Raw genomic sequence first — 22197 nt, forward strand, 5'->3', positions numbered from 1 at the left:
TGGACCCTCCTGCCCTGCCCCTGTGTCCCATGTGAAGGTCTCACACCAACGCCTTCTGACTGATTGGCATGGAATGCGCCCTGGGGCTTTGGAGAAGGAAGGCAGAGTGACAGAACGAGAGGTGGGGATCTGCCATGGGCCGGTTCTCTTCCCCAGTTACCCACAGAATCCAGGGTTTGGCCAGCCTGCAGCTAGGAGCAAGGGACTCTAGGTATCCCAGTGGGTGGCAGGAGCCCAGTACCTACCTCCCTCCCAGGTCCTTTAGCAGGAAGCTAGGTTGGAAGGGAGTAGCAGGAATGCGTGGCTTGCAGCTTACCCAGCTGTTTCCTCTGCAGTGTGCCAGGCTTGCCCCACATCCCCGTGGCCTCCCTGAAACACCTCTGGTTCTGCCTGCTTCCAGAAAGTTCCACTTTCCATCCAGCTCCCTGCCTGTGGCCTGGGAAAGCAGTCAAGGATGGTCCAAAGCCTTGGGACCCTGCACCCGCATGGGAGACCCAGAAAGAAGTTCCTGGCTTCTGATCAGCAAAGTACCGGCCGTAGCAGTCACTTGGGGAGTAAACCATCAGATGGAAGATCTTCCTGTCTGTCTCTCCTATTCTCTGTATATCTGACTTTGTAATAAAAATAAATAAATCTTTTTTAAAAAAAAAAGGGGGGGCCCGGTGCTGTGGTGCAGTGGTTAAGGTCCTTGCCTTGCACGCCTGGGATCCCATATGGGCGCCGGTTCTAATCCCGGCAGCCCTGCTTCCCTTCCAGCTCCCTGCCTGTGACCCGGGAAAGCAGTCGAGGACGGCCCAAGGCTTTGGGACCCTGCACCTGCGTGGGAGACCCAGAAGAGGCTCCTGGCTTCGGATCGGCATAGCATGGGCCGTTGCGCTCACTTGGGGAGTGAATCATCGGACGGAAGATCTTCCTCTCTGTCTCTTCTCTCTGTATATCCGCCTTTCCAATAAAAATAAAATAAATCTTTTTTTAAAAAAAAGAAAGAAACCAAGACAGTGGGCTCCAGAGGAGGGTGGCCCCATGTAGGTGGTCACTCCTGGGTGCTGCCCAAGTTCTTGCTGTTGCTTGCATGCAGTGGATGTGAGTTCTGGGTCCATAGTGACTTCTTCCAGGGAACACTTTGCTTCCTCCTGCCATGGGAGTGGACCACCTCTGGTGCCCTAGTCCAGGAGCCCAGGAGACCGCAGAAGGCAGCTGAATGCCAGAGCCAGCTTTCATCCCTTCTGGGAGGGAGAGGACACCTTGGAGGGACTGTTGACCCTCATGGCCACTGCTGCGCCCTTTTAACATAAAAATGGTGACAAGAGATGTCAGGAAGCGGCAGTTAGGTGCTGAGCCCATGGGTAGACAGCGGGCACTGGCTTTCAGAAGGTGGAGGGTAAGACTGACCCATGGCCAGGATGCTGGGCTGTGGACAGCACTATGCACTCAGTTCTGTAGCAGAAAGGCAGGAAGGCCATGGCATGAGTGCAGACGGAGGAATCCTGCAGACCGTCTTGGAGCCGGAGGCTGGGGCTACGTCCTGGGTCATGTCCTGGGTCCCTAGGCCCCCATGGGAAGGGGAGCAGCAAAAGAGAGGCCTGGCACACCAACAGTGTGGTCTCGCTCCACTCCAATCCTGGCAAAGAGGCCATGTACGCAGACTTGAAGGGCAGTGCCTCTACTGAGGGAACAGAGGAGCTGGGTAGTTGGGGCGTGATAGCCAGCTCTGCCCTGGTGAGCTGTGGGCGCACAGCACCCTGGGCGTGGGTCAGTCCTGCCCTCCACCTGCCCTGCTTTGAGACTTTGAGCAGGCTGCCTCGCCACTTCCCAGCCTGCTCGCTCACCTTGTTGGCATCCATGCACTCGTCCCTCCGTCACCCACAATCTCCCCCTCTCTTCCCATGGGTTTAGTTGCTCCAGCTCAGCTCTGATCCAAATACACTAAATGGAAAATTCCGGAAGTGAACAGTTTGTAAGTGTTAAATTGTGCCTGGTCCTGAGTAGCGTGATGAAATCCCACACTGCCCCCTCGGCTCCTCCCTTTGTTCTGTGGTCTGTGCTGTGGACACCTCCTGCCCGCTACTACCCAGTAGCCAACTTAGCAGATGGGCTCCCAGGGTGGTAGTGCCCACCTTTCCCTTCCCCACCTTTATTTTCCCTGGTACGACTCCAGTGTGCCAGAGCAGGCGTGTGGAGGAGAGCACATCTGCGGGGGTCCCTCAGGACGCTGTGGTACAACGTGCAGGGGGCTCTGCGCCATTTCTGGCTTAGAGGCTTTTGGTCTCCAAGCAGATCCCCTGTGGATCAGAGGGGACCACTGCCTGGCAGCCACAAGTTTTTGTGCTGTTAACATTACCTACACCAGGGTCTGGTCCCTTCTCAGTGAACTGGTGTAAGTCAAGGATCTCGTACTGGCTGAGAGCCCAGTCCTGCATCTGTTAAGAGCCATACGTGTGAGACAACCTATGTTGGACATCTGAGGACCTGAATCCACATCGCCGATGTTCCCTCTCCGCCTCCCTCCTTTCACCTCTGCTCTGAACGGGGATGACAGTAACAGGCTGCTTCTCAACGAGCATGAAGACAAAATGAGCAGCCATGTGCATCATTCAGTAGCCCCAGAAGGACTGCTCTCAGCAAGGCACTGGGGGTCCTGGTGGGCTAGCTCAAGCAGTTTGGGACCTCAGGCTAATGAGGTCAAAACTCCCAGTTTCAAATCCCAGAGAGGAACTGGGGGCTAAAGGTAGCGTAGTGTTTTGCCTAGGGTCTGGGCAGGTGGGGACACTGGCCCTGGCACCTGTGGAGGACACCTCCTCCCAGCCCGCTGCTGGTGCCTTGCTGCTCAGTTCCCAGCGACATCCTCATCACACCTGTCCTGGCCCCAGCTGCATTCTGTGGCCTAGGATGGCCTTGGATTCCTGCCAGGGTGGCCAGATTGGCACCAGAGGTTTCTCTGGTTTAAGTGAGGATGTCTCCCCAGACTCCTCCGATTAGGATGTAAAGGGCATTCAATGTGGCCAGACAACAGCAGCCCCCAGAGGAGGTGAACAGTAGACAGAGGCCATGAGCTGGCTGGAACCACAGGATCCAGAGGTCCCTGCCTGTCGCCCATCACAGAACCCGATGGTGGGTGGCATTCTCTCAGGTCACCACTGGCCCATGTCTCATCTACCCAGTCCCAGTTTCCATGGCAACAGCAAGCTCCCTACCCATCCTTTTCAGCTTTTAAAAGAGTCCTGCCCCAAGAGTGTGAGCCAGGGCATCTGGCCCAATTGCCGTGCCAGCCCCTGGCTCCAGAAAGATCCCAGGGTGGGAAATGAGTTTGGGGGCTCCCACATGGAGCCCCTTCAGGAGGCCTGTGGGAGCCAGCCTGGCTCTTGAAATCTGCATAATCACACCTTAATAATTGGATTAGGCCCCTGCTCCTGTCTGGCCACGTTCCTTCCTGGGGAACCTAGCTTCAGGAGATGGTCCCTGGTGCCTTCCCAGGCCACACAGATACAACAGGGCAGTCCCACAGCTCTCACTGTCCACAGCTGCACAGGGAGGGGAGGCTGGAGTTTGCAGTGGCCCAGGGACATTTGCAGGAGACACCTGCCTGGGGGAAGTACCCACCAGGCCCCAGTTCTCTGCTCTTCCCCTGCACACACCGCTCCCGCGTGCCCAGGCCCAGCCCTCCCCTACCCTGTCAGAAGTCTTCGTCCCTAAAGTGTCAGGCTCTACCTCCTCCCAGGGCAAGCAGCTTTCTTTGGCTTCCATCAGGGCTCCATGTATGTTTGGTCAGGAGAGGGGAGATTCCTGGAGCTATTTTCTGATTGTTTTTGCTTATTTTCCTATTCTGGAACATTCTTGTTGTGGGCATGTGTTGTGTCTGTGTTCAGTGTTGGGTTCATGTTCTTTTGCACATGACAAGTCCTCACCCCCTTCTGGTGACACTTTCCTTCCCTAGAGCCACCACCCATCAGCCATTAACCACATGACTCTTGCATTAACCACATGACTACACAGAGCTGATTGGAATCTGCCCTGATAATCCCATCGCTCCTGCTGCTTTTTGACCAGTATCTGTTCTCCCCTGGCTTTCACTAATAAGAATTTATTATTATTATTATTATTATTATTATTATTATTACTACTAGCTTCTCAACTCCAAAAAGCCCAAGTGGAGATACTTACCCCTCCAGTCTTCTTGTGGCTCAATGTGGTCATGGCATCGAGTTCTGGCCAGTAAGATGTGGGCAGAGGTTGCTGGGAGGGACTTCTGGAAAGAGTCCCAAGAGGATTGAACTGGCCTGACCCCTTCAGGCCTGATCCTAACGGAGGACTGCCTTGGAGAGCGACTAGGACAGCCCTTCCCCGAGGGTCTTGTAGCCCTCCCACAGTGTGGAGAAGCTAAGAATGAGTCAGGCAGTGAGCCCGCTGAGCTGTGCCGTAAGCCTCCCACTTAGAGCGGCCAGCAAGTCCCTTTGCTGCTGTGGCAGGTGCACCTTCCGTGAAGGAAGCCTGGAAGAAAACCTCTCCAGAACCACCACCATATCTGGGTCTGTCTCTCCCCTCCCCCAGGTTTCCCACAAAATAAGACGTGAGATGCAAGACTGGTGTGCCAGCAATAGTAATGCAGATGAGCCAGTGACAGTGAGATCCCCCGCACTGGGGTTTACCTGTACTGGACTCACCAAGGAGCAAACTCGCTCGCCCTTATGGAGAGCCCAGCCATGCCCTCCTCTTGCCTTGGAATCCCTTCTGACCAGTTTGTTGCTTCAGCACTTACCACCTCTAGGAAGTCTCCAAATCGGGTCTCAGCTCCCTCATCCTACCTGCCTTTATGATCTCCTGCTCGCATTCATGCATGGGCCCAAGTATCAGGTTCCAGGCTACATTTGAGCAGAGTTATACGTGTGCCCAACCATAACTCCATCCCTACCAGAAGAGTGAAGAACTTTCTAGAAGAGGGGCTGTGTCTCCATATTGAGACTAGGAACTCCTGGGGACCCTAACTCCCTCTCATGAAGGGGAGCAGGTGTTACTGCCTCTCCCCTCCTCAGACAAGCAACAGGACTGTCTGAAATCACCCCCTTGATGCAATGGAGAGAGAGGAAGACGGTGATGACCACAGCAGGGCCCATCTTGATTTTTTTTTCTAAGATTCATTTATTTATTTGAAAGACAAAGTTATCGAGGCAGGAGGAAAGAAGATCTGCCATCTGCTGGTCACTCCTCAAATGGTCACAACAGCTGGGGGAGGGTCAAGCAAAAAAGCTAGGAGTCAGAAACTTCTGCTGGGTCCCATGGACTTGGGCCATCCTCTGCTGCTATTCCAGACCGTAAGAAGGGCGCTGGATTAGAAGTGGAGTAGTTGGGACTCAAACCTGCGTCCACATAGGAGGCCAGTGCCATAGGCAGTGGCTTCATTTGCTGCATCACAGTGCAGGCCCTCCCTACCTTCTTTTAAAGATTTATTTATTTATTTATTATTGGGAAGGCAGATATACATAGAGGAGGGGATACAGAGAGGAAGATCCTTCATCTGCTGATTCATTCCCCAAGTAGCCACAATGACCAGAGCTGAGCCAATCCAAATCTAGGAACCAGGAACTTCTTCCGCGTCTCCCACATGGGTGCAAGGTACCAAGGCCTTAGGCTGTCCTCAACTGCCTTCCCAGCCTACAAGCAGGAAGCTGGATGGGAAGTGGGGCCACCAGGACACGAACTGGTGCCCATATGGGATCCCTGTGCATGCAAGGCAAGGACTTTAGCCACTAGACTACCGCGCCAGGCCCAGTACCGGCCCGTTTTAACTTTGAAAGAAAAATTAGTGAAGTCCAGGGGGTTAACCCTGGGTCAAATCCCTGCCATACCCCCTCTCTGACCCCGCCCACCCCATGCCGCAGAGTAAGACAAGACCAGCAGCCCCTGGGATTCAAGATTGTGCTTCCCAAGCACTCCACTTTCCCTGGATCCTCCACTGTTAGGCACTGACCAATTTGTCTATTGAGAAGTTGATCAAATCTACGTGGATACCCAGAGTGGCCATGTTTCCTGTGTCATGGCTCATGAAGAATGGGACGAGTTCATGTGAGTGACAGGACCCGCAGAGAGGGATCCGTGCACTGTTCTGTCTTCCCCTGTGCACCTCACCTCCATCTGAAGACCAAGGCCTTGAGCAGTAGCTACATTGGGCAGCTGTGAAAGCAAGGCACTAATGTGGGACCTGGAAGAAGGTCATGGGTTCCCAAGAGCAAGGGGGTCCATGAAGCCACGGAAGAGGCAAAAAGGATCTGCGTGGAGGCAGCTGTGGTGAGGGGGTCACAGGGAGTGGGGTGAGGTGCAGAGGCCCCAAGGCTGGGCTGTTGGATGCGAAGGTAGGGCGGGGCCGGAAGCCCCAGGAGCAGGTTGATGGCAGGTGGTTTGGCAAAACAGGCGAGGAGGATTCAGGGCCCCAAGATGTGTAATCACTGCAGGCTCGCATCAGACATCTGCGTGTGGGAGGATGCACTCACCAGGCTGCAGGAGCGGGGAGGAGCAGGGCTCTGATTGGGTGCCACCTTGACTTTGTGACAGGTGACGGGCACTCTGGCTCATTTCCTCACCCCCACACCCTGCACCCTCCCCTCAAGGGGCTGCTGGCTCCTACAGTCAGCTGTTTGGGGGTAGCTGCTGTCAGGTGTGTCAGTGGCTCAGGGCACCCTCACCTACACACCCACACAGCCCTTGGAGAGCAGGTGCCTTTATCCTCGTCTGTCCAGAACTTTCTGTTGGCAGCAGCTGGCCAGGGGGCATTGGAGGACACAGGAATGGGGGCGGCTAGCTGCCAAGACAGCTTGGGCTAGGAAAACCAACGTGGAGGGTGAGGGCAGAAGCAAGCATCTCCAACCCCCACACTCCCAGGCATCCATACCACTCGCCAAATAAGGCAAAAGATGGGACACATTTGCACAAAAACTCGAGACGGGATCTCCATGGCAACAGTTACCCAAAAATCCACTCCTGACAGTCACAGCAGCAGGAGCTAGCCAAGAAGAGTCTGGGGGCGGGAGACATGCGTGGGGGCTCCCGGAAAGGCTTCCTCTTAGTCTCAAGCTGGAGGAAGTGCTGAGGGCAGGCGTTAAGGCATCTTGTGGCTGGCTAGGGTGACAGCCCCAGAGAAGCAGGGCAGGGCAGAGAAAGAGCAGCTACCTGGAGGCCCGGCATTAGGGGCTGAGCTCCCTCAGGCATGAGGGATTGGCCACCAGGCACCCTACGGTCCTTCCCTGACCTGCAGAGACCTGAGCTTGATGGACTCAACTTCCTGGAAAGCCCAAGGCACTGGAACATGTGCTGGCTGGGCGTAGCTGACGGGTGACCCACGCAGGGCAGGCAGAGGGTAGAATCTGACACCGCCTCCTGTGCGAGCTCCCTGCACTCCCTGCCCAGGTCGTAACACACACACACATCCCTCTTTCTGGAGCCAACGAGAGGCTGGGGGTGTGGTGGGGGAAGCAGCAGCATGAAGCAGGAATATTTTTACCCAAGTGCAGCCAGGCGTCAGGACAAGTGGCCAGGCCCAAGCTTTGGGTGACAGTCGGATGGGGTCGGATGGGAGCTGGTGTATGGCCAGAGGGGGAGAGAGGAACCCATAGTTCCGGAAGAAGGCGCCAACATGTGTGGCCTCCAATTAAAAAAATCTGAGATGAAGGGCATTTCACCAAGGAAGGAAAAGCATTTTTACTCTCATTGGAAAGACCTGGGCCCAGGCCTCCCCTATGGCTGGCAGGTGTCAGGTCGCTGAGCTTCTGTAATGCTGCCATCTTTGTGAGAAAGGGGGACATGGTCCTCTGCTGACTCCTCTGCCCCTGAGTTGAGTTGGTGGGTTCAGACCCTGCCCAGAGCTCCAGAACAAGTCTGCCTCACTCGCAAGGCCTAGGGCTTCTGGAACCTCTACCAACTCACTGCACAGCAACGCCTGCCACAGCATCACTGTACGGAGAGACTAAGCAGAGCATCTTTCACACACTCTCCCTGTTCTGGAGTACCTCCTTTGCTGCACCATCCCTCACTCCCGAATTCTCCTTCCCCGTGGCCTTTCTGACCACAGGAAATCCTCCCAACGCTGGCTATGCCCTTCTTTCCTCCACTTCTGGGCTGAACAAGAGGAGAGAGACACAAGCAAGTGAGGCCACCTGAGGAGGGCTGGCCAGGCCCCCAGGCGAATGGCAAATGGGCTTCCACGTGGCCATCACATGGTCCTCAGCAAAGAGGCTGGAAATTCGGCAGCACCAGGATTCCCCATAGTGTCCAGCCTGAGCAAGGCCTCCCCCCGGCCAGAGGCCCATGGTAGGCGGTCAGCAGCCATATCCCCAGTTGCATCCAAGATGGAGAAAGAACCTTCCAAGCTCAGCAGTGCCCCAGGTCTCCCGGCTGGACAACTGAGCAGAAGATGCTGCACCCAGGAAGACGGAGGGGTAAAGGTGCAAATCTCTAGATCCTCACTAGCAGGAAGATGCAAATGAATGCTATGGCAGGAGGAAGTCACACATACACACCCCCATCCCCAAATGCACCATGCCAAGTGCTTGCGAGAGTGTGGGACCACTGGGGCACACAGCATGGCTGATGAGGTGTCAAAAGGGACAGCCACAGCGGAAACCAGTCGGCAGTTACTCCTAGAGGGGAGCATGACTATAAGACCAGACATATCACTTTTAGGGCAGGACCAAGAGACAAAAACCTGTGTTCACACATGCATACAAAATCTATGGATATATTTATGCCAAATTTATTCACAGATTCTTTCATAAACTGTATACACTCAAATATCTTTCAATTGGCGATAGATCAAAATGAAGTTTAAATTAAAAAATCTGCGCTGTGCAGGGCAGGTATAACAGGCTGGGTGGGCCCCACACTGGAGCACCTGGATTTGATCTGCAGCTCTGCTCCTGACGCCTAAAGCAGATCCAAAGCAGCAGCAGTGATGGCTCTGGTACAGAGCTCCTGTCACCCAAGTGGGAGACCTGGATTCAGCCCCGGCCATTGTGGAAAGTGTGAACCAGCAGAGGGGAGTTCTGTCAATCAACTAAATAATAAAACTGTGAGGCACCTGTGCAATGGAGTGTGGCAAGGAACCAGCCACTGAGATAGGAAAAACCACATGGATTCACAGAGCTGAGAGACAGAGAACCGGAAAAGCAACCCACGGAATGGCCATCGTTACCTGACACTCAGGGAATGAAACCCCGTGAGGGTGGTTGTCAGGGGTTAGAGAAGGCGGCACATCTGACCACCAAGTGACCACCAAGTGGCAGCACGAGGGAGCGAGGGAGGTTTTTTGTTTGTTTTTAAGGTTTATTTATTATTTTTATTGCAAAGTCAGATATGCAGAGAGGAGGAGAGACAGAGGAAGATCTTCCGTCTGATGTTTCACTCTCCAAGTGAGCACAACAGCTGGTGCTGAGCCGATTCGAAGCCAGGAGCCCAGATCCTCTTCCAGGTCTAGCACACGGGTGCAGAGTCCCAAGGCTTTGGACTGTCCTCCACTGCTTTCCCAGGCCACAAGAAGGGAACTGGGTTGGTGGTGGGGCTGCTGGGATTAGAACTGGCGCCCATCTGGGATCCTGGTATGTTTAATGCGAGGACTTTAGCCACTAGGCCACCATGCCGCGCCCACGAGGGAGTTTTTTGCGGGGAGGGAATACTATCCAGCTAAATGCTACCTACCTAAAATATAACACATGGGACAGATTGAAGAAAAAATGTACAAAGGAAATATTAACTGAGAATAAAGCTAGAATAGAATATTCATATCCAATACAACGTGCAACCTTCATTTAACACATCGTAAGCAGAGTTCTGTTCTGTACTCTGTATTGATGTGGGAGAAATGGAACCTGACTCCTCTCCTGGCAGACGGCAGTGAGGGGGCTGACCACATGATCTGAAAGGATTTCATTTAGTCAACAAACACTCGTTCCAGGCTGCTGCTGTGCTGCAGCACGTTAAGCCACTGCCTGTGACATCCTACAACAAACACCAGTTCAAGTCCTGGAACTCCGTTTCTTATCCAGCTCCCTTCTAACACACCTAAAAAGAGGCAGATGTCCCAAATTCCTGGGCCTCTGTACCTTCATGAGAGACCCAGATGGAGTTCCTGGCTCCTGGTTTTGACCTGACCCAGCCCTTGATGTTGAAGCCATTTGGAGAGTAAATCCCAGTGGTTGGGAGGCCTCTCCACTCCTGTTGACCTTTCAAATAAATCTAAAAAAAAAAAATCTTGTTCATTAACCCCAGGAAAACCCAACAAAGTATGGTGTTTCTAAAAAAGGGAAAAGGAAGTGAAGCAAAGTTGGAATCCCCAAGATGAAAGATATTTTCTGATCAGGGCAGTGGTTGATTTCCAAAGATACACCTCCTTGAACTTACCTCCTATTCATGCCCTGTGAGGTTTCCTCCAGCGTGCAGACCAACTGGCCTATGACTTATATTGATAAATAGGACATGGCAAAAGGGAATGTACACTGATTCTGAGTCAGTTTGCAAGTTCCAGAAACTTCCATGTTTGTCTTTTGGGCAAGAAAGACAGATTCAAAAGAGGATCTATCTTTTGCCCTGTGATGAACAGTATCCTGCTGTCTAGAATGTGTGGGGAAGCCATACAGAGAAGAAGCCGCAGTCAGGCTAGAGTGTGTGGAAAGAGGTGCTGCCAGCCACCTTCCAGCTGTCCCTGCTAAGGCTCCAGGAATGGCTGCTGTAGCCAGAGGCCCCCTGCCTGGTCACAGTTGCAAAACAGCATTACCTGCAGCAAAGTATCTTCCCACTGTGTTCAGAATCATGAGAGGCAATAAAATGGCCATCCTAGTCCTTGCCCTGAATGTGCCAGGATCCCATATGGGCACCAGTTCTAATCCCAGCGACCCCACTTCTCATCTAGCTTCCTGCTTGTAGCCTGGGAAAGCAGTCAAGGATGGCCCAAAGCCTTGGGACCCTGCACCCGCATGGGAGACCCAGAGGAGGCTCTTGGCTTCAGATTGGTTCAGCTCTAGCTGTTGCAGCCACTTGGAGAGTGAATCATCAGATGGAAGATCTTCCTCTCTGTCTCTCCTCCTCCTCTCTGTATATCTGATTTTGCAACAAGAATAAATAAATCTTTTTTAAAATGACCATCCTTTTAAACCAAAAGGTTTGGGGGACAGTGGTTATGCAGCCCTAGGTAACCTCCAAGATCACTTTCCTTGTATGTTGGATAGTGTGATTGCTGGTTAGGTTCATAAATGATGTTACTGAACCATGTCTGCAATACTTAGAATTATATATAGCTAACTCCCATTTTAAAGATGAACAAATAAAAGCAGGGATTGAATCAACAACTTTTTCCAAAGGACATGTTCATTAATTTCAAAGGCAGAGTGACAGTGAGACAGAGAATAGGAAAAGGAAGAGATCATTTTGTCCACTGGTTCACTCCCCACATGGTCACAATGACGTAGGTTGGGCCAGACAAAACCAGGAGCCTAGAACCCTATCTGGATCTCCTACAGGCGTGGCAGGGATCTAAACATCTGATCCATCTTCTGTTACCTTCCCGGACACATTAGATGGAGGCTGGTCTGGAAGCAGAGCAGCCTCGTGCTGTGATCTGGGATGCCAGTGTAAGAAGCCTAACCCTAACTCAATCAAGGACTCCTGGATCGTGGACTCCACACTCCCAGCCATGATGTCACGTGGCATGTGGGTGGTTCAGGGGTGAAAACTGGAGACATTTCATAGCGAATCGTGATGTCTGAGCCCCTCCTGGTGTGAACTACCCTTCAAGCTTTCCCTCTCTGTCCCTTTTCATCCTGTGCTCCTGACGACGAGGGAGTGGATTCTGGAAGGATAATCGGATCAGTAGGCGGATGATCTAGTTGGGGATTTTATTATAGTTTTGACACATTTCATAAGAAGCACTAATCATTCTCAAGGTTCAGTTGTTGCTGGAGAAAATGTAAATGCTACATCTGTTCCCTGCCAGCTCTTGTTCCTCGCAAAGGAACCCATGTTCCTGACGAGGGCGTGGGCCTTGTTGCCTGTCTGGAGCCACCCCTGGGGAAGGCTGAATGAGGGCCGGGACAGGTGGAGAATGGTCAAGTGTGTAATGGTCCGTCCTCTCCCTCACACCCAGGTCACAGTGATGCTTTGTCAAAAGCACCCAGTGCAAACGTCAGGGTCAGGCCAGGACATCTCTCTGAATTTCTGCTCCAGGGTAAGCTGAAATCCAAGCTCTCTGGAGTCTCTTCTCCAACCGCAGATTGCTGAGTTCTCATGTGAGGAGAAAGATGAACTGGCAGAAGCTGCCAGTCCAGCAGCTTCTGGAGTGCTGAGAGCAGCCAGCAATTGTGGAGAACAGGACAGAGCTCAGGAGCCCAGCAATCGGGACTTCAGCACCACAGACAGCACACCGGCCTCGTACAAGGCAGCGGGGACAGCATCCTGGGAGAAACAGCTTTCCTGTGTTTAGCTCAGCCTTCTCGGTTTGCATGGGAGAGAACTCAGCAAAGGAGCAGTCATCCATGGTCACACAGTAGTCAGGGAGCCAGAGAGAGGCTCTGGAGGTCTGACACCTCTTCAAGACCCTGAGATTCTGAGCCCCATAGATGGGCAATGGCACAGCCAGCATTTGACTCAAGGTCTCTGGCATCAGAGAGTCCTCTTGCCCTTGGCAATAACAAGAGAATTAGGCAAGCCACAAAGAGCACCTGGCCCTGTTAGGAAGGTCTGTGATTTGGCCTCTGACTAGAAGCTCTTAACAAGAGCTCCCTATAGCCAAGGTGATGTGGGCTTCCAGAAACAGTCTGGTTGCCATGGCAACTGCATTTCAGGTCTTATCTCCGTGGAAATTCATTGGAGTTCTTTCACCGTCTGGGAAGTAGATGTGTGATTGCCCATATGTAGGTCCCAGAATAATATAAAAGACATCTTCAGAGTAGGTCTCTTGCTACCCAAGCTTGCAGCCAGGATCACGCAAAGCCATTTCCAGGTGACCTTGGGGAGGCTATCTTCTCACCACTATTAGCAAACCTCTCCTAATCTTTGGTGGCTCAAGACACAATTGATTTTTCCTTTGCTATGTCCACCCACAGCACTGCCCCAGTGTTACTGGTGCCAGCGAGGGGTGCTGGGACAGGGGCAGAGGAGCCAGTCCTTCTGCCCTCCACCTTCAGAATCCCCCAGGACTGCCCTCCTGCATCCCGACTAGGGCATCACTTGAGCTGTTAGCATCATTCACAGTAGGTCTCACCTGGTCTGGACTGTGGCACTCCTACCAACGTGACATGAGCTGATACTCATGTTCCAAGAAATTATCTTAGCTTCAGATTCCCTGAGGACACCCCTTCTGTTTTGCAGCAATGCTGTGTGTTGGCCTTGATAGTGGTCTTTATAATGGCACAAAGCTGGCTGGCATGAGTAGGTAGTTCATCAGTAGTCCATGAGTAGGTAGCTCCCCGCCTCTGCTTCAGCATTTACACATAGCAAGTCCCCAACCCCACTTTGGTCTGTCCGATGGTCAGGTGGAGCCTCTCCTCCCTCATTCTCTTCTTCAGCATCAGTAGCTGTAGGACCATCTCAGGGCTTAGGGACAAGTTCACCTATTAGCACCTCAAAGGGAAGTAGCCTTGTGAATCACATTCCACAGCAGAGAAAAGTGAGTGGTGGCCGCAAAAATGTTCCCCTAGCATCTTAACTAGTGACAGAGAAATCAAGGCAGGGTTCCATTTCAGATTTTCAACCAAAAGGGTGACATGTGCCAGCTATGCCCTCTCCACGGCTGTTTTGAACTTGGATTGGAGCTCTCGCTCTGTGACTCCTTAGCGGTGGTGGGACATGAGTGGCCTTCACCTTGTTCAAGCAGAGTGAAAATGTTGAGCAGTCCCTGCCCTTGGACACATGATTAAATAGATAGATAGATAGACAGATAGATAGATAGATAGATAGGTAGATAGATAGATAGATAGATAGATAGATAGATAGATAGATAGATAAATAATCATAAACCAGGAAGGACTGTGAGATGAGATAGGGGCATGTGGCACACCTGTCTCCCGATGTCAAATATTCCCTTTAAAAATCTATTTATTTATTTGAGAGGTAAGCAGACAGAATGAGAGGGAGAAAGAGAGAGAAATCTTCCATTTGTTGGTGGACTCCCCAAATGCTTCTAAAAGCTGGAGCTGGCCTGGGCTGAAGCCAGGAGTTGGGAACTTCATCCAGGTCTCGCATGTGGGTGAGAGGGACCCATTTCCTTGAACCATCACTGCTACCTTCTGAGTCTACACTAGCAGGAAGCCGCCGGGAGCCAGAGCTAAGGAGTGGACCCGACACTCTGATAGAGGACCCTGATATCCTACTTAGCCAGTGTCTTAATTGCTCAACCCAAGCGCCTGTCTTAGAAACTGTTCTCCCAAAGGGGAATCATTCCAATGAATTTCCAGTTGGATGTGGAGAGCACCCCTCCACCTTCTGCTTGGTCCATTTGATTGCAACGCTTCGACCGCTAGGAGGCATGAAATTTCTTGAAAACAGGACTGTGTCCTGCACTGAATCATGCTGGGTGCTACATGAAATGCCAAGTAGAGGGAAGTCAGCGCTAAGCCTCGAAGGCAGCAGGGTGGGGTCAGGCCCTGGCAGCATCAGCCTCACATGGTATGGGGCAAGACACACACCTCACACCAGGGCAGCACCATCCGTGGCTCAAGACATGTCTGAGCCCAACTCCAGCACGTGTGACCTGGGCAAGGAGCCTCTCATCCTGGGGGGGTTTGGTGGGGGGGGCAGGGTGTGGGGGGTAGGGGGGGGGCGGGACGAGTAGGGTATGGGGGGGTTGGGGGGCGGGGAGGGCAGGGAAGGGCGCGGAGGTTGTGTGTGCGGAGTGGGGGGGCGGGGTTGGATCGGGAGGGGAGGGGGGGTGGGGTACTGGGGGGGGGGTGGTCTGGGGTGGAGGGGGTGAAGGGGGTGCGTGCGGTGGGGGGTGGGTGGCCGGGGGGGGGGAGAGGGAGGGTGGGCGGGGGGGGGGGGGGGGATGTGTGGGGTAGACGGGGGGGGGGGATGGTGAGGGAGGGAATGGGGGAGTTGGGGGGATGGGTGGATGGGGGGAAAATGGAAGTGGCTGGGGCACGTAGGGGGGGGGTTGGGGGGGGGGGGGGGGGGGGAGATGGGGGGGTGGGGTTTTGTTGGGGTGTGGTGGGGTGGGGGTGGGGTTGTGGGTGTTGGGGGTGGGTGGTGTGTGGGGGGGTGGGGTGTGGGGGTTTTGTTTTTTTTGTGTTGGAAAGTATTTTTATATTATTTTTGATTAAATTGTAAAGTTATAAGTTTAGAAATAAAAATTAAATTATTAACTATTGGTCTGGTCCAGGGTAAATGGCCTTGATGGCAGTGCTGGAAGGACCCAGAAAGAGGGGAAAGGAAGGCTTGGAGAGCAAGAGGGGGCCTCCAACACAGCCCAGGTTCAAAGCAGGGGAGGGGGAAAGATCCTCTGAATTCAAGCCAGCTAGGCTTGGTGAAGGAGGGGATGGGGTGTGGTGAATTGGGAGATTACTAAAGGCACATGCTGTCACCCAGTGAGGACCCCAAGAAAAGGCGGGGCCTCCCTCAGCTGGGGCATGCAGCACAACCCAGGGCAGACTCCAGCTGCCTTGTGACAACCCCAGAGAGCACCCAGCTCCAAGGATGCCTGAGGCAGCCACTAGGGCAAGGGGAGGAGCCCCTTCCCCTGCCCCCCCCACCGCATCTTCCCACACTCCCAGTCCTTCCCCAGAGCCAACAGGCCCAGGAACGCAGCCAGGCACCCCACCACAGCCCCTCCTGGCTCAGAGCTTTAGGGAGACCAAGCCCCAACTCCCCCTCTGGCATCGCCCCAGCAAACCACCTCACAGTTCCTCCAGATATGGCACCTGGGGCATCCCCCTTGGGGGTCCCTGCAGGGAACAGGGCCAAGTTAACGGAACATTGCCTTATCCATGCCCTGGACACACACAGCAAGTGGGCACACTGGGCCCTGTTTCACAGATGAGAAGACCACAATGTGCCCCCAGCTGGCTCTGTGTTGTCTGAACTGCCTCCTCCCCCTCCCAGGAACACCCCCAACAGAGGCCACAGAACCATCAGGACACAGGCGACAAGCAGGGACTCTAAACAAGCTGCCTAGCGGGGTCTTCAATGCTGCTGCCTCTTTGGCCCCTGCAGGTCCTGCGTTACCGGCCTGAGGTTCCCCTGGGCAGCACCTCCGGGGCGTTGTCAGGAGTGATGGAGGCTGAGAGCTGCAGCCAGGGCAGTGTGTCACTGCTGACATCTGCCAGGGCTGGAGACCCGCTCTGGTCCCTCGGTGCTGAAAACAACAGTGCAATACTGAGGCCTAGCGACCCTCCATGTCCCTTTTCTTGTTCCAGATCTTTCTCTCCACCCCACTCCTGTGTACCCAGAGCTGCTTTGGTGCAAAGCTCCTGGTCCCTTCACAGGGACATTCCTCCTAGGGGCTGGTGCCAGGAGGTGACCATGGTTTCCCTGCCTGAGGTCCGCTTGGGGCAGGCAGGCAGCTGGCCACAGGCCTTGGGCCACCTTTCTCCCTGGATGAGGGTGGAGCTTCAGGGAGTCGGGGGGTGGGGCACCAGCAGCTGGCTGGGAGGAAGTTCATCCTGACCACCAGACCTGGTGTGGGTGCAGGGCACAGTTCCTAGGAGTTTGGAGAAGGACCCCCAGCCAGGGCTGCTTCCTCTTCAAAGCCCAAGCACAGTCACAACCCCCACCCCCACAGGTGTACTTGTTCCCTTTATTTCGCTGCAGGAACTCTGAGGTCAGACCCTGTGCTGGCCAAGGCAATGCTAGACAGTCCCTACCAGTGCTGCCGGGGAGATGGCAGCTCCTGGCTGGGCCTGCTGCAGGCCTCTGACTCTTTCTCACCTCCTCCTTCCAGCCCATCTTCTCTCTTCCTCCTCTCCCGTCTCCTCTTCCTCTTTCCCTCCTCCTTTTGTTGCTCCTGGCGGAGCTCAATGGAAACATGCCCTACAAGAAGCACCAGAGGCAGGGAAGCGAGAGGGTTCAGGGTGCACACAGGGTCCCTGAAGCCCGGACAAGGTTCGTGTCTGCCAGTCTCCCACAGCTGGCCCGGGGCAGCTGGGAGCCAACAACCCCAGCCTCTGCCCATTGGGTTGTCCTTGCCAAGGTCCAGAGTCCACAGCTGGGACCCTCTACCCAGGCACTGGCCTCACAGTACATCTCCAGCTTCCTACCCAACCCCATGTCTCACATGGTGGTGCTGGTGACCCAGAAAGAGCCAACTGAGGTATCAAGGATGGCACCAGGAGATGTCCATGCAGCCAGTGGGTTCCATGGTTACTCTGCTGGCACAAGAATGGCCTTGTCTTAGCAGACCCCACAGCACCCAGCATGAGGGGATGAAGACCAGGCTACATGCATCCAGGCATAGCAGGTGCTCTGCCACCATCTGCCCAGGGTGCGAGCTGGAGCCCATCACTACACGCACGAGGACATTCTAAGAGAGCTGGCTGTGGTTGGAAACTGTGGCAGTCCAGTGTTCCCCGGGGACTGTGCTGCACCTGCCTGCAGCCCATAGCGTCCCTGTCCCATAGTCTCCAGTTTGGACCGCAGAGCTGCTGCAGGGGCAAGTAGGGGCAACCTCAGGACAAGGCCTCTGGCTGCAGCCCACCCTGCCTGGCCAGAGCTGGGGTTTGGCCTTCAGGGGGACATGAGCTTGATGGGCAGGAGCTGATCTCGAGCCCTCTTCAGGGGATGGACTCTGAGAAGCACTGGTGTTCTTCAGATGGAATCTGTGTACAGAAACACATGTGCCCATGCATCCTCGCCCCTTCTAGTGGAGCAGCAAGGTGGCAGGGAGAGGTCGTGCCAGACCTCGTTCTCTCTGGACCCCTGGCCTCCCTGCAGGGCTCCTGCTGGTCTCCGAGAAGCCATCTGCAGGAGGAATGTCGCTCCCAGCAGCCACGGCTGTGGACCCCTGTGTGTGAACTTTGCTTGGACGACAGGAGTATATGCAGTAAGGTAAGCCTTTCCTGCCACCCCTTATCCAGAGAACCCCGTGCTGATGACGGAATATCCAACTCCAGAAATGCCATCTTTAGCTCAGATCATCGCTGCCTGGTATGGAACCAACTCCCCCAGTGGGGACTTTGCACCTGTAAACTCTGGCTCCACCCACTCCTTCCTCCCCCGCTGGCCTAGCACAGACCCTGCCTGCAGCATTGAGCCCTGGCTCTGTCCATTGGAGCTTCATGGCTTCGGGCAATCTCTCTGAGCCTCAGTGTTTTCATCTGTAAAATGGGAAGACGAGTGGGAGCTCAGGATTTTTCATGTTAGGTGCTTGATAACTTCATTTTCTTCCAGAGCATGCATGTCCTGGGAAAGCTACCGAATACTTTACAAACACAAGTTGCTATTCTTATTTACTTGTTTATGTATGGGACCAGGGAGCCCAAATCACTTATTTTACTAGGAATGTGTCTGCATGGTAAACACACTAACTGGCTGCAGTACAGTGTCCCCGTCGCTGCCTGGATACTCACCTCCCAGGAGCCGTGGGGCCTGTCGCTCACAGTATGTAGCTTAGGAAAGCGAGGGCCAGAGAGGTTGTGCTACTTTCTTAAAGTCACAGAGCCAGGAAGCAGAGCAGCCAGGATTTCAAAAGATTGGAATCCCAGGCTTCTCACTTGTGAGCTCAGGGCCCTCTGAGATTCGCTCCCAGCACCCACCATGAGGGTGCACTCCTGAAGCCCTTCTGGAAACAGTGCCCCCCTGCACCTCCCACCCAGGGACCCAAAGCTCCTGCACCTTCCACCCAGGGACCCAAAGCTCAGGATTCTTGTTTTTGTTTTGCTTTGTTTTTAATTAATTGTATTTATTTGAAAAGCAGTGTTAGAGAGACAGAGGGAGAGAGAGTTCCTCCATCTGCTGGTTCACTCTCCCAAGTACTCACAACAACTGGGGCATAACCAGGCTGGCAGCAGGAGCCAGGAACTCAGCCGGGTCTTCCTTACAGCTGGCAAGGACCCAGGTACTGGGATCATCTGCTGTCTGTGCCAGGTGCAATAGCAGGGAGCTGGATTGGAAATGGGACAGTAGGACTCCAACAGGCGATCACACGGGATGCTGATGCTGCAGGTGGCAGCTTACCCAGCTGTGCCACACGCCTGGCCCAAGGTTCAGCAATCTAGTGCCAGCTCACCTCTCCTCTGGAGCCCGGGGCCTCTATGGCTCTTTCCAATTCAGCTCAGCGTTCCTACCAGGTCTGAGGTTGGCATTAAGGCAATGCAGCAGATGCTGCAGTCCTTTAGACATCTGAGAACTGAGGTGCCCCACAAATGCCACCTCTTTCCCCGATCCCTTTCCAGGAGCCCCTCACTCGTCTTCTTGGGGTTTGAGTCTACCTTTGCACCTGCCTTCGTGCAAGCACACATGCCCATGAATGGAGCCATGACTATGGACTGGTACACATATGTCCATTTGTCAAGGATGAAAGCTCAAGCAAGCACGTTAGTGTGGACATGTCTCCATTTTCTTTTTTTAAGGATGAGAACATTTTGCAAAGCTTGCCCTGCCCACTAAAGCTTCTCCCCACCCACCCACCCACCCCCAGCCCCATCAAATTCAGGAAATTTGACTCTTGAATCACCCTCCTCTGGGGCAGACTCATTTTATCAGTGGAACATTGTGGCATTCACCCAAGCTGGCTGGGCTGGGAAGTATCCAAGCCTGAGTTTTTCATGGAAGCATTGTATTTCGGTCATTTGGGGTTTTACAGGATTGCTGGCACCTGTCTGCACTGTGTCCTGGGGCCACCGGATCAGCTGAGGCTGCAGACTCCACCTGTGCTGGGAACCAGCTGTCCTGGCTGCTTCTCTCCTTGAGGGTGCACTCCCCCGACCAGGCACAATCAACCACAGAACACGGGGACTTCTGCCCCCACCCCCACAACAAGGAACCTCTGGTCTTTGGCCTTAAGTGGCCTGGCCTGTCCAGCTGGGGGAACCCCTCTTCAGTTCTGAGATTTGAGCAGCAGGATTGGGGGGCAGGGGCAGGGCACACCCTGGCAATGACTGACTGCAGAGGAGTGTTCTGGGGCAGGAGAGCCGGGACCTGGCACATGCAGGGGCCATTCCCACTCTTGTGTTGGAGCCTTTCACAACCTCCCTGTGGAGCTAGTGCCTGGGACATGAGGTTCTCTTCCCAAAGTCAGTGAAGGATTCTGCCATCTTCCTTTTCTTTCACAGAGACAGGGAGAAATTGGCCAGTGTCTTCTCCTGGGTGCGCCAAGCAGGCAGGCAGTTGGAGGGGCTGGCCCTGGGGCTTAGGGCATGTGGAGGCTGAAGGCCCAGCCTGCTCCCCTGGGGTGTCTCTTCCCACCCCCAATCTCAGCCATCTGCAGAGGGCCAGCCCCTCCTGGCACAGGGAGCATACCAGCGGACCACTGCTGGTCTCTTTCCAAGGCTGGGAGGCACCTGCAGGCAGTGCTGGCTCTGGGCAGCCCCAGGCACAGGACACCTGCGGTCGGGGAGCAGGGATAAAGCCCATCTCCACCTGGTACCTGAGGGAGGCAGGGGGATGCTGTACTTCCAGTTTCGCTTAGAAAGGGGGTAGCTGGAGAAGCCCCCTCCGTCCCGGGGCTTCACAGTCCAATCCATTTGCTTCCCAGCCCCCAACCTTGCCCAGTCCTTCCAATTCATCCTCGGGGGATATGTTTTACTCTGGGCTCAACACACTTAGCTTTTTGGGTTTTTTTTTTCTATCTCAGAGAATAGTCTCACATTGCCGGTGATTTAATTACTCTCACTGCTGTCCTCCGCCCCGCAGGACTGCTTGCTCTCCCAAGAGCTAAAAAATTTCCCCCTTTCCTGGACCTGACCCCTTAGCTCGGCGACCACACCCGCCACACATCGGCTAGATGATCCCCTAGGACCTCCACCCCCTCCCCATCAGTTCTCACCACCCCTGCCCGCCCCAACACATTCCACGGCACAACTCCCACTGACTCTCGGATGGCTGCTATTTTATTTGGCGATTTCGCCCCAGGTGCGATCGTGTTGACCATCTCCACGACTCCATCCTTCAGCTCGCCCTTCCCTGCCTGAAACCCGAGCCCCCACCAACAAACGCATCTGATTTCCACGCAAGAGCCCCCAGCCGCAAATTGTATCCCATATCCACTCCCACGCAGCCCTGGATGTCTTTTTCTTAAAAAAAAAAAAATAAGAAAGGAAAGGTATAAAACAAAAACAAGCAATAAAATAAACCTCCCCCGCCCCGCGCGCTGGACCGAGCCCAGCTGGAAGTCCAGTCCCGCGCGGCCGCCACTGCGAGTCCCGCGGCAGCGTCCACGGACCACGCGCCCCGAGGTGGGCGCTCCCCGTGGGCGGCGGCGGAAGGTCCCGGGCGCGCTGCTGCGCCTCCTCTCCCGGCCCGGCGCTCAGTACAGCCCCAGGATGGCGGCGCCCACGTCCCTGGAGGGCCGGCGCTCCTGCGCCAGAAAGTTGATCATGCTTTCGGACTTGATGAGCAGGTTGCAGCCCAAGAAGAAAACGCCGAAGAGCACGGTGAGCGACAGCACGCAGAGCACGGCGATCTGTGCCACGCGAGACACCCACAGGCTGCGCTCGTCCGACGCCAGCCCCGCGGGCACCCCGTCGCTGGTTGCCAGCGGCGCGCCCCCGGGGCAGCAGCCCAGCCACGTGGCCAGTCCGTGGCTGCGGTTCCCGAGGGCGGCCCCGGCGCCTCCGCCCCCGCCGGCGCCGCCCACCTCCTCCAAGCCGCTGTGGTTCAGGAAGGTAGCGTTCATTGCAGCTCGGCGTCCGGAGTCGAGGGGGTTCAGCGTGCGGTCCGGGGCGCGAGGGGGGCACGTAGGTTCGCCGGGATCCGCAGTCTCGGGGATGCCCGGGTGAGTCGCGAGGTCAGCTCGGGCGGCGGGGACAGGAGGAGGCCGGGCAGGTGCCCGAGGCTCTGGCGCCCTCTCGGGCCGCCTATCCGCTGGGGGCTGCGGGCGGGAAGCGGCGGCCCGGAGGAGCGAGCAACAGGCGGTGCAGAGCCGAAGCGCAGCGAGCGAGTCGCGGCGGGCGGCGGAGCTGGGGGGGCCCGGTCCGCCGCCCCGCCCTTAGCAACGGCGCGCCCCGCCCTCCCCGCGGCGCAGCGGGTGCGGAGCGCGGATGGGGGGCGGGAATCCCGCCACGAACGCAGGCTCCG

General features: G+C 55.0%; 1 protein-coding gene across 1 annotated transcript; it reads right to left on the reverse strand.

Moving 5' to 3' along the window:
• Positions 1-21427: 21427 nt before the first annotated feature.
• On the reverse strand, positions 21428-21796 carry RPRML (reprimo like). Its single transcript, XM_040989183.1, has one exon. It carries the CDS (start codon positions 21794-21796, stop codon positions 21428-21430), a length of 369 nt encoding a protein of 122 aa, XP_040845117.1.
• Positions 21797-22197: the final 401 nt, after the last annotated feature.

Source organism: Ochotona curzoniae, unplaced genomic scaffold, assembly GCF_017591425.1.
Source record: "Ochotona curzoniae isolate NIBS_2020 unplaced genomic scaffold, NIBS_Ocur_1.0 contig_520, whole genome shotgun sequence".
In the NCBI taxonomy this organism is placed as follows: Eukaryota; Metazoa; Chordata; class Mammalia; order Lagomorpha; family Ochotonidae; genus Ochotona; species Ochotona curzoniae.

Bases quoted from the DNA above. Each gene is read 5' to 3' on its own strand.
- RPRML (XM_040989183.1), bottom strand. From the start codon at position 21,796: ATGAACGCTACCTTCCTGAACCACAGCGGCTTGGAGGAGGTGGGCGGC.